General features: G+C 40.4%; 2 protein-coding genes across 5 annotated transcripts in view; both read left to right on the plus strand.

Annotated features, from left to right (window-relative positions):
- TBC1D12 (TBC1 domain family member 12) overlaps positions 1-2,361 on the plus strand; it is a 92,660-nt gene extending 90,299 nt beyond the window's left edge. For all 4 annotated transcript variants that reach the window (XM_056130450.1, XM_056130449.1, XM_056130451.1 and 1 more), the window contains one exon: positions 453-2,361. In XM_056130450.1, the coding sequence (XP_055986425.1) occupies positions 453-521 (69 nt within the window). In that variant the 3' untranslated portion in view covers positions 522-2,361. The remainder of the gene's footprint in view (positions 1-452) is intronic.
- Positions 2,362-5,905: 3,544 nt separating this feature from the next.
- The window catches only part of HELLS (helicase, lymphoid specific), a 33,873-nt gene continuing 27,260 nt past the window's right edge, over positions 5,906-12,518 (plus strand). Inside the window, exons 1-3 of the mRNA XM_056130427.1 lie at positions 5,906-6,010; positions 6,427-6,548; positions 11,361-11,483. Coding sequence (XP_055986402.1) covers positions 5,980-6,010; positions 6,427-6,548; positions 11,361-11,483 — 276 coding nt within the window. The 5' untranslated portion in view covers positions 5,906-5,979. The remainder of the gene's footprint in view (positions 6,011-6,426; positions 6,549-11,360; positions 11,484-12,518) is intronic.

Genomic DNA, 12,518 nt, shown 5'->3' on the forward strand with positions numbered 1-12,518 from the left:
GTATTAATTACCTATGTTGTACTAGGATTTGCATGTATAAGCATAGCTTTTTATATGTTTACTCTTGATATGTTTACTCTTCTTCACTAAGCAAATACGTTAGCAGTGTAAGTGATACAGAAATAAAGCATTATCATTGGCTCCTTGAGTAATAGACAGTAAATAGTCTGGTATTAAATGCTTGTGGAAATGGATGTAAATATTGATCTAGAAAGTGTTCTCTTACCAAGTGGTAATGGCGTTTGTAATAAAATATTAGGCAAGTGATAAAAACTGAAATTTATCTATATGCTATAAATTTGAATTTAAATAAATAGAATTTGGGAATGGCATTTTCTAGAGTACAGTTAAAATACTAAAGATTTTCCATGCTGATAAGTGATAGATATTTAACTCTTTAATCTGCTTGTTATTCTTGAAGTATTAATTTGTACTTTATATTGACTTTCCAGGTCTTTGCATCTGTAATGAAGGATATTAAAGAAGGTGATAAGAATAATAGTCCTGCTCTGAAAAGCTAATCTTCACTTGAAATAGAAAAAAAAATACAATTTTTTTATTTCCTATGTGAAAAAGCATGGAAGAAAATGTTGGAGAAATCTAAAAGAATCAAGACATGGAAAACTGCTGAGTTTGAATTCCATGACCAAAGTAAATGAAATGAAAACCTATTGACAGTATTAAGAAAAATAGTATTTTGTGGGGAAGCCAATTTACCAAGTAAAAGGTTTAAATGGCTAGTTGATACTCCATAATTTGGAGTGAACTATTTAATGCAATAATTTTTTAAACAGCTTTGGAGACACTTAAAATTTTTATAACATCTTTTCTTTTTTTAGTTACCACAAAAGCACTTTGGATGTCAGAACAGAATAGTTAAATTACCACTTTACTTCTGAAACATTTATTTGAAATAAACACTATAATACAGATTGTATCTCCATTTCCAACCTTTTGAAGGTTTATAGAATAATAATAGTGACTTTGATGGCAAATTAAGTCACTGAAGTTGTTTATCCTCATTCACAGATTGGGAATATTTGTGTTTTTTGGGAACTGGAAATACTGGTGATTTTTTAGCATTTGCTTAGGTTTTTTTCCTACAGTATCATGTCTATTTGTTTTTGAAGGAAAATTGTTTGTTTTTCATAATGATCCCTGTCACTCAAAGAAATTTAACATTTCTGTTTCTGGTCTAAGAAATTATTCATTTAGTAATTTAAGAAAACTAACTGGCAGAAGGGAAGTTCTTTGCACTTTAGTGAACTGAAGACTTGATTTTTGGGAGTTAAACCCATAAATACAAATGAGTTTTTTTCACTGGTAAAGAGTAATATGTAATACATTCTAAGAATTCAAATAGCATGCTACTTGGCAAGACTAAAATTTTTTGTTAAAATCCTGTCATTGTCTGTCTTTAGAAAAAAAATGTTAATTCCATTTTGAAATTTGAAATTTTAGTATGTAGTCAAGTCCATGACTTGTAAAACACTGTGTATAATTTTTTAATCAATGGAAATAAAGTAAAAGATTAAAACTAATTTTTTTTCTAATGAGCCTAACTTTGATGATATAGTGGATAAAGAAAAGTATTGGTAAATTGACATTGATATTATGTTTAATTTTTGAACCTTAAATCACTTAAGTATTATGAGTGATACCTGTTTAACATGTTATTTGGTAAAGAATTAAATTTACAGTGTGCTTTTATGTTGCAGTTTGGTTTGAAACACTTAAGCACACTATATTTGTTAGTGGTATGTAGTCTTCAAACTAACAAGCCTGATATCCTTGTTAGTGTAGTGACTGCCTTCAGGAATATGGGAGCCTATGATGCCCATATATTTTTACCCACAGGTCTTTTTAGGCTAGGGACTACTGGTTCCACAAGTAACTCCTTTCAGAGGAGTTTACTCTGTGGAAACTGGTAGTATAATAAAATATTGAAGGAGTGTCCAGGGTCTTTATAGGTTTTAGAACATGTTTTTAACTCTGGCAACGTGCTCCTTGGTACTGGTGGTCCTGATTTAGAGAGAATATGATCCTTGGCAGTAATCTCATTGAGGTTATGTTATCTGCCTAAAGTTAATCTTACTTTTGTTTATCTATTTCTTGGGTTGACCTAAATTACTATACTTCTTTTTCTCAATTTTATTATTGTACAGTTTCTTTACCTTTCAAGTATAAATGTGTATATAAAATGTAAATACAGAAATTCACTAAAAACCACTATTAACAAATATTGTGTAAATAAAACTTGTAAGCAGAGCAGTTACTTGAAAAGTGTTTTCGTTACTTTGGGGATATTTGGTTTACTTACTTATATTTGGTGAAAAAAAGGAATAAACTTTATGACATGTACCAGTACTGTCAGTGTCTTGAGACTAGTTAGCTGATAGGTTGGTATCTTTTCTTGAACCTCCTCTACAGTTATGGTCAACATAAAGTACACTTTCTATTTACAATAACTTTTCAGTACTAGAGAAATAGTACAGGGTAAGGCTGTTGCCCTATATAGCCAACCCCAGTTCTATCCTCTGCATTGTTGCGGAAATTCCCACTGAAGGACAAAGGAAAGTCAAGCATTACACATTGGAAAGTGGGAGAAGACTACTTTTTTTTTTTTGCCCACGGACCCAGTCGAGTTGCGCTCCGAAGACTCCCTGAATAAAGGTGAGAGCTTAGTTTTACAGAAAAATCTGGTGGGGCTAGGGCATTTGCAGGCAGCTGGAGAGAAGCACAGATGCAGAAATTCCCTAATGTAACTTGCAAAACTGAGTCAGCACCATTTCAAGGACACTTGCAGTCTATTCTGCATCACAAGGCAAAAGGATTTTCTCAAGGTGCATCTCATATAGTTGCAGCAACATGTTTCAGGCAGTTTTTCATTTCTGACGGTTCATGATGGGACAGGGTGGGGCTGGATTCAAGGGCCTATTTTCCTCATCCTCAGGGGAAAGAGATCTGTTTTCCTCATCAGCCTCACATATGGTACCTGAAGATTCCCAGGTGTGGCCCCTCAAAACAAAACCAAAAAAACCCTTTAAATTCTTAATGTGAAATTTAGTATGGTATCTCATGTGTCAACTAATACTAAAAGAATCCAGTAACTTGCATAGTATAAAGTAATTTTATTCTAATTCTTTTTCATTGATATCTTCAGTAATGTTCCTGGTTTTGGGAACGCTGATGCTGGGAAATGTACACAGGTGGAAGGTTGGGCGTTACAACACTGTATAACTGAAACCTAATCATGAACAGCTTTGTAAAGGTTTATCTCACAGTGATTCAGTAAAAAAAAATTCTTTTTAAAGTTCTTGGTATGGGTATACTTGATTTTATAACAGGCAATATTTGAGAAAGGATGAAAACATTAAAATTTTTAACTTATTTAGAATAATTTTTTTTTTCCTTTTGGGTTTTGGGCCACACCCAGCAGTGCTCAGGGCTTACAAGTTCTGTGCTCAGGAATCACTCCTGGCAGGGTTTGGGGGAACATATGGGTTGCCAAGGATCAAACTGGGGTCAAGCGCTGCAAGGCAAGCGTCCTACCCTCTGTACTGTCTCCAGCCCCCAAACAATTGTTTTCTAACACAGGAACTTCAGAGCATTTTACCTAAAATGGTCCCATTTTTTAGAATCCACACTCTGATTTTTTTTTTTGCTTTTTGGGTCACACCCAGCGATGCACAGGGGTTCCTCCTGGTTCATGCACTCAGGAATTACTCCTGGCCGTGCTTGGGGGACCATATGGGATGCTGGGAATGGAACCCAGGTCAGCTGTGTGCAAGGCAAACGCCCTACCTGCTGTGCTATCACTCCAGCCCCTCTGATGTTTTTTATAACATCAAAAAGTTTGATATTTTTAATTTCCTATTTTTTTGGATAAGAAATTGTATTTCAGGAAGATACTGATACAAAGATACTAATATAAAAGAGGCAAAAATGTGAGGTAGCAATTGAAAAATTACACTTTAATTTGCCATGATTGGTTGACATAGACTGTCAGGGGGAAAAGTCTAAAAAAAATTAAGGTACTTGTCAGACAAAGGGTGAATTTTGTATTCAGTGCATATTTCACTTTTCAACTCAGTGTCAAAACCGGAATTCTCAAATGTAATAAAACTTTGTTTCATTATGTATTTTTAAAATAAAGGTTTTAAAACAAATTACAGGGAAACTTTAGAGAAGCGTTGTCCTTCAAAAATATCTGCTACCATAATTGTATTATCAGTGAGCTACTTGCTACCCTGAATGCAATATTCTTTGTTACTCCCTTGTCAGGCTATATAGTTACAGTTCGAAGGGCTGAGGGACTTTATTTCCTTTGTGGAGCTTATACATATCAGGAAGGAAACTGAACTTCAAAAATCACTGAATTATGGGAGAAGCATGCTGAAAGTAGACTATAGATCACACATGATTGCTACTCAATGCCTCTTTTGCAAACCACAACACCCAAAAGGAGAGAGAGAACAAAAGGGAATGCCCTGCCACAGAGGCAGGGTGGGATGGAGGGATGGGGAGTGGGAGGGATACTGGGACCTGTGGTAATGGAAAATGGGCACTGGTGGAGGGATGGGTATTTGATCACTGTATAATCAAAACCCAAGCACAAAATTTTCTACAACTATACCTAATGGTGTTTCACTAATAAAAATTTAAAAAAAAATACTGAATTGCATGGCAAGGGGAGGAGCAGTCTGGGGGTGGAGCGCTTGCCTGGACTGTGAGAGACCCTGAATTAGATTTATAGCAGGGCCAGAAGTAAAATAAAACCTGACCCCAAGGTAACTGACAAGTTTAGACAAACTACATGGCAAAGAATATTAATCTGTGGAACATTTAAATGAACAAGTCGTCCACAATTTTTAAAAATTGAGTTACCATATGTTAGTTTTTCTGATTGGGTTTCAGGTTTACAATGTTCGGATACCAATCCCTTCACCAGTGTCCACTTCCCTCCACATGACCCCGGTTTCCCTCCCCCCTCCCGCCCCGCGTCTCTATAACAGGCACTACCAGCTCCCCTTCATTTTTAGACTCTGGTTGACACGATAATTACTGATGGGGTTTCTTGCAGAACGCTTTACCACCTTCCAGAGTGACCACTTCCTTCGGTTCTAACCTAACGTTCTCTTCCCGGTCTTACACCCGCCGCCGCACACGGTTCTGCTCACTACTTTAACTGGGCATTGATTGTTCCCTTACCGTGCGTGTGTGTGTGTGTGTGTGTACCTACACACACACACACACACGTCCCGTCTGAGATCATTCTTTCTGTCCCTTTCCCTCCAACCACCTTCACTCTGCAAGGCACGTCCACGATTTTATTTAAGGTGAAATCACTTATTGCCGGCGCCCAGCGTCCATTTCCACACTCCCTTAGCCGAAAACAAAAACGCATCTTCTCCCTGTTTCCGTCTCGCTTCTCACCCTTACAAAACAAGCCCTTTGGGGCTGAGGCTAGGGGATTTTCCCACGCCGGCGCGGGGCGCGGCGGCGAGCCTGCCGTTTCCCTCCCTCAGCCAGGGGCAGCCCTTCCGGAGAGCCTTGGGCTGAGGCGAAGGGCAGCGCTTCGGCCGCGAGAGTCAGAACGTGAAAGTCGGCCTCGCCACGAAGATTATTGCGTAACCGGGGCCGCCGTTCCAACCGGTGAGGAGAGCGGCCCCTTCACAGAGGGCCGAGCACCCCCGGAACACACTCACGTGGACGGCTGTGACTCACCCTCAGACAGGTGCAACGCCGCCGCCGCAGGCAGCGCCAGCCCAGACTAAACAGCGCCAAAATCTCGCGCGGACCGGCTTGGGGGCGGGGCGCGGGGCACGAAGTATCGCGAGACGACAGGTTTTCCCGCGAAGGAAAAGAGCGCCTTTTTCCCCGTGGCCCGCGGCCTCAGCGAGAAGTTTGGGAGAGGCCGCGGCCGTGCGTTGTCTCCGACGCTGAGGGAACGGGGCCTGTTACGGAGCGCGTCTAGCCATGCCGGCCGAGCAGCCCGGGAGCAGCGGCGGTGAGCGGGGGCAGCCGGGAGGCTTTCGGCAGCGGGCGGCGGCGGCGGCGCCCGGGGCTCGGTGAGGGTGGGGGCGGCGAGACCTGGGGACGCAGCCGGGCTGTGGAGAAAAGCCGACCTCGGGCGGAGAGGGGGGCGAAGCGGGATGAGGAGGTCGTGGGGAAGCCCCGAGGTGCCCCCTCCTGACGCTGTCGACTCGGGCGAGCGGCGTTTTGGCGCGCCGCGTGCATTTGTTCGCGGGGTTGGGGGCGGGGGCGCTGCGGGCTGCTTGTCGCCGCTGAAGGACGAGGTTTCCTGAGGTGAAGTCTCCGGCGGGGCTTCCTTGGCGGTTTCGCCTCGGCCCCTTGGCGGAGCTGAGCGGCGGAGGGGGGCTCGCCACCGCCGTTTCAAAGCCGCGTCAAGGTCTCCCCTCGCAGGCTCCCCGGCCCCAGAGACGGTGGCGGCGGCCGAGAGCGGGGTGATCACGGCCGCGATGCTGCAGGAGGAAGAGCAGCTCGAGGCGGCCGGACTGGAGCGGGAGCGCAAAATGCTGGAGAAGGTAAGCAGGGGAGGGGTCGGCGGGGCCGAGGACTCTGTGGCCGAGCCCGGGCGCCGCACGCCTGGGTGCGTGAGTGTTGACGGCTCGCGTCCGGGAGAAACTGCACGTGCCGCGGAGTCGGCTTCTCAGGGGAGAATCGCCTCGGTCTAGCGCCGTGCTTGGGAGGCGGCTTTTCGGTGCCGATGCTCCTCAGCGCGCTCCCTTGCTCGCTCAGTCTCTCTGTCTCTGTCTCCCTCTCTCTTTCTCTCCCCCCACACCTCTCTCACTCTCACTCCCTCACTTCCTCTCCCTCTCCCTCTCGCTCTCACTCCCTCTCATTCCTCTCCCCAGGTTTTTAGTGCTGATGCTCCTCAGCACTTCATTCCCTCCCTCCCTCCCCTCCTCCCTCCCTCCCTTCCCTCCTCCCCTCCCTCCCTCTTGGTCTGTTTCCTCCCTCAAACTGCTTAGGTGAAAGCGGGGTACCTCTTCAGTGCTGCTCTTGCACTGCTTGTCTTTCTTGTACGGTTTTGTTGGCTACGAACCTAAAAGCAACTTGTAGCCTTTGGACAATCAGATTTGTTTGATTGCCGTAGAAAGGCTCACATCCTGCTGCATATTTTTTGCCATATGCCGGAAAAGGAGTGATGTCGCAGTGACTTAGCCGTCCCTTCCAATATAATAATGTTGATGTGGGATTTTTTTGTTACATCCAATTACTTATGAAGTAAGCGGCGAGGGCGGGGATCACACGCTGCTTAGCCCGGTTCTAGTTTTCAAACGTCTTAGAAAATGCACTTTGATACTGACTGAGCACCACGTAATTACAGAACTGTTTGGATACCAATGCACTACAAAGACATGTAATGTGTCTGTTACGGTCCCATGCTTTGTATCAAGGATATTTCGGTTAGCATTAACATCTCATGAGCATCCAGCACTGTTCTGAGTGCTGAAAACATTTGTGTATTGGACCCTTCACTCTAAGGTAGATACTGTTGCTAAATTAGTAATCAGAATTACTAATTTAATTATTAGTATGACTAATTCTTGAGATTTTATATGTTCACTTCATTTTATAGATGAAGACACTGATTAAGAGGTTGGAGGTTGACCTCGAACCACCTTGATCCTAAGTTCTCATACGACTTTGCTTTTCCCTACAGTATTATCAAATAGTTGATTCTTTTATAGTGTCTTTTTTTTTTTTGAGAAGCTGGAGGCAAGCCTACCAGTGCTCAAGGGTTACTTCTGGCTCTGCTTCAGGAATCATTCCTGACATAGCTCCAGGGACTGAATGGGTGCCAAAGATGGACCGGGGTGGCCTGGGCAAGACAGCGCTCTCTTTCTGCCTTCTATACTGTTTCTTTATTCATCATTTACAGTTCTGTTTTTGTTGACTATCCTAGAAAACTATAGTAGTAAATGTATTGAATTAAATATGGAAAAAGGTATTTTAATATGTTGCGCAACTTAAGATTCTAAAAATAAAGTCAGTTGCAACGGATGAATTCTGAGACCGTGTCTGGAGAAGAGTCGACTTCAGAGATTGTATGATGAAAGACAGTATTATAAAGCCATCATTTTGATAGTGAGTTTTTAGGTGTTTTCACTCATCTAGATTGTTGAATTGAGTAATAGAATTCTAGGAAAAATTTGTATGAAAATACATTTCCCTGAATGCCTTAGTTAAGGGAGGAAACATTTTTACATTTGAAAGCACCAAATCCTAACCACTTAGACCACCAGGGAGCACCGTTTTTCCATTTGAAAAAGTCGATCAGAATTTCTAGTACTTATGTATTTGCTGTGGAAAGTAGGAGTCAAAACTAAGATTTTGCAATCAGTCCTAAATTCTTGGGATTACTCTTGGAGGGATTATAATTAAAACTAAATTTTTAGGAGTTATTATGTCCTAGAATCTAAAATAGCAATTTTAAATCTTTTTAATCTTCCACTTGAAAAACTTAGCTCTTTTCAGTGCTATCAATACAAAGCTAAAATAAATGAAACATAGTGGTACTGTGGTCCACTGTTATTACATTACATTAGGTTTTCTATGTACAGAGTAAACGAATTTGATTTTTTTTTTTTCCTTTTTGGGTCACACCCGGCGATACTAAGGGGTTACTTCTGGCTTTGCGCTCAGGAATCACTCCTGGCAGTGCTGGGGGACCATATGGGATGCTGGAAATCAAACCCGGGTCTGCCACGTGCAAAATAAATGGCCTACCTGCTGTACTGTTGCTCCTGCCCCCCCCCCGCCTCCCCCCACGAATTTGATTTTTTTTTAATTGATAAAGATTCCTGCGATTTGAGAAGATTCTAAGAATGAGACTTTTCTATTTGAGATTTTTTTTTAAAAACAGCCTTGTCTTTAGAAGCTGAAAGCTTCACTAAACAGAAGTAAAGGTTTCTTTCCTTTTGGAAGAGTACTTATTTATTAACATTAATTAGAACTACGTAGAGAGGAAGACCAAGTTTTAAGTTTCTTAATGAGAAGCGTTTTACTTGACTTTAAATTTTAAGGTTCCTGTAAAGCTGGAGAATGATTCTGAAATTCATTTGCCTGTTATTTTCTTTTACTTCTCACCTCTATTTCCTTTTGAAAAAAGTCATTGTTAGTCAAAATTTATAAGTAGCATCACCTTTTACATAAGTAGTGGAAGGGGAAAGGTAGGAGTTGTGAGATTTCTTGGTGAATTAAAAAAAAATAAAGTTCAATAGTATTTATATGTAGATGCATTTATATAAGGTACTATCACAATATGTTACTAGTAAAAGATAGACTGCTTTAGTAGATTTGTTATGTCATATGTTTGGGTATCAGGATTATGGGTGATAAAGATTTTCTTTAAATCTAATAAATATTTTCTTTAAATCTTGGATGTCACTCAGTAGATAGTGTGCTTGCCTTGCATATATGATGCCCTGGATTTAATCCCTAGCCTGCTCCCTCCCCCCTCAGAATTCTGTAATAGATGTGTAGTACTTTTATAATTACCGATTTATTTTTCTGTATCTTACTGTCATCTTTTTTTTTGCAACAAAATTTTGAGAGAAAAACTAGAGGCTGCAGAGATTGTATAGCTTATCTTTTGTCTTGCACATGGCTTACCCAGGTTTTATCCCAAGCCCTCAATATGGTTCTGGAGCCCCACCAGTAGTGATCCCTGATTTCAAAGCCAGGAGTAAACCCAGGTGTAGACAACCAAAGGAAAAAAAGAAAAACACTAGAGATTGCATCATTTAGGAAATAAAAGTCAGTATAGAATGGTGTAAATTGTTTATTATGTTATCCACTCCTTATCTTTACCTCCCTCCCCCCTGCCCCACTCACCTCCCTCCCAAATGAAACTCCTGGATGGTAATGGTAAGTTGTATGATTTTGCCTTATAGAGAATTTAGGCAGTGCTCAGGGCTTACTGCTGGCTTTATGCTTAGGGATCACTCCTGGCAGGGCTCCAGGGACCCTATGTGGAGCTAGGATTCAAATCTAGGAGAGTTGTGAGCAAGGCAAGTGCTTCAGCCTCTGCAGTATCTCTTTAGCCCTCCATTTATTTGTTCCTTGAATTTAAGTTATGCTCTTTTGGCAAATTATAATCTAGATTTTACTGACCTTATTTATGTAAATAATGTTATTAAAGAATAACCATCCCTGTATTTTTATGTATAGTCTATGACTGTTCTTACTCAGAAAAGTAGAATTGAATCTTTGCAGTATAGATCTTTGGGTACTTAAATATTTGTATCTTTTCTTTGCCCTGAGAGTAGAGTGTATAGACGACTGAATAATTCTATTTGTTTCTTTATGTTTTCTTTCGTTTCTCTGCTATTCTTTTAATGTAATTCTATCACAGTGGATTGAGAAATCCTCCTCAACCACTAAATTTATTATAGACTCTTAAAAGTCATTCTGTAAATCGATGGCATATAAACATAAAACGGAAAGCAGAGATTTGTAATTGGAAGATGTTTAGAATGAAACATAAGCTAAGAGTATGTTAAAGAAGGCTCTTAAACACACAATGAAAGAGACACAGGCTATCAGTTTTAGCATATGAGTTATTTTTTAGTGTCAGACTCAGACCTTTGAAGCACAAGTCTTGTACTAAACCATATCCTGGCCCTAGCATATGAAATATTTTGATGGTAGTTTTGAATTCTAAAAATGGTGTTCTAGTTCCTAACCTGTGAGACAAAACTTATTAAAAACTTTAAAAGTTGAACTGGAGGATAACTTAAAAAGCTGGAGTGCATATTTTGTATGTGGGCAGGCCAGGATTTCATCCCCAGTACCATATTGGTCCACCAATTGTGCAGGAAGACTTAAGACGTGAATCAGGAGTGGTTCCCGAGCTGCCTCTAAGTGTTACTTTCCTTCCACGCTCCCATCAAACATAGTTTTAGAGGTCATTGCCACTGGCCTCCCATTGTTCATCAATTCGCTCAATTGCTCGAGCGGGCCCAGTAACATTGTGAGACTTGTTGTTACTGTGTTTGGCATATCGAATACGTCACTGGTAGCTTACCAGGCTTTGCCATGTTAGAGAGATACTCTGGGTATCTGAGAGGACCGGAATAATCGAACTCAGATCCACCAGGCTGGCTGCGTGCAAGGCAAACACCCTACCTGCTTGCTATCGTCAAGCATTAATTTTTTTTTAATAGAACCTGAATTCAAGTACTTTTAAGTGAATTTCTTGTAAAGCTTTTTCCCATTTCCGGAAATAAATTTAATGTAAACCATTTGTTTCGCTATTTTCAATACAGCTTATGGAAAACATCATTATGTTAGAAAACTTGTCAGTAATTATGGGAATCTTCTCTGGATAGGCTCGCTTATCATGGGATAGAGAGTCCACGGATATTAGATACCGCAGACTTCAACATTTGCTTGAAAAAAGCAACATTTACTCCAAATTTTTGTTGACTAAGATGGAACAGCAGCAGTTAGAGGTATGTATGTTTAACTGTTTGACTATAGCTGATACATTAATTAAAAATAAAAAGTTTTGAGGTTTAAATTCCATGCAATAAAAGTACATATTCTAAGTTTTCAGTTTGATGAGATAGAGATCAGCATAATCAAGAAGACATTTCCATTACCTCCCAAACGACTGGTCTTTTAACTCAGTTATCCCTATACCTGCTAATCTGCTTTTTGTCTGTACTATGTTTTAGTAATTGAGTATTGTGTAAATGAGGTCTAATTCACTATATATGTATTTTAATTGAATCACCACCAGATACAGTTGGTTACAAAGCTGTTCATGATCAGGTTTCAGTCATACAATGTTCTGGCAACCATCCTTCCACCAATGTACATTATCTATTAACTGATTTTTATCCTGTTTAGTGGTTTTCTTTTTAAAAAGTGTTTTTTGTTGTTGTTGTTGCTCAGTCCTGTTATTTAATAAGATATGATTGTAAAACTGACATAGAAAACTGCACATTTTAAAGTATATAATTTTTATGAGTTTGACATCCCCCTGAAGCCAACATTGAACTGCCAGCCTGGTGGGCAGACTGTTGCCATGAATGGCCCCTGGGCTCACTAAGGACCTGTAAAAAGAGTCCAAGCATTCTGACTAATTCTATTCTTTTTCTACTTTCAGACCTGGCCTGTGCACTGACTTGTGATGCCGTCTTCTCACGCATTTCTGGCTTCATTATCTCTAACCTTGGCTTAAATATTTTCTTAGTTAGGGCTGCTCTGCCCATTTAAAGTAAATTTACTGCTTTACATCATTGACCCTCACCTTCATCTTTCCCTTTATTTTGTAGTCTTGTAGTACTTAATTATCATATGATAAAATTAGTATGTCGACTAGAATATATGTAAAATTTTAAACTTGTACAATTCAAAGCAAAATTTTCTCCATTCATATTTAACAATTACTAATCAAGATTTTTTAATATTTGCTAAATTCTTTTCCTTTACTCAAGCCCTTTTTATTTTTGGTTTTGGGGCTACACCCAGCTGTATTCAGT

This window comes from Sorex fumeus, unplaced genomic scaffold, assembly GCF_029834395.1.
Source record: "Sorex fumeus unplaced genomic scaffold, SorFum_2.1 ptg000078l, whole genome shotgun sequence".
Lineage (NCBI taxonomy): Eukaryota > Metazoa > Chordata > Mammalia > Eulipotyphla > Soricidae > Sorex > Sorex fumeus.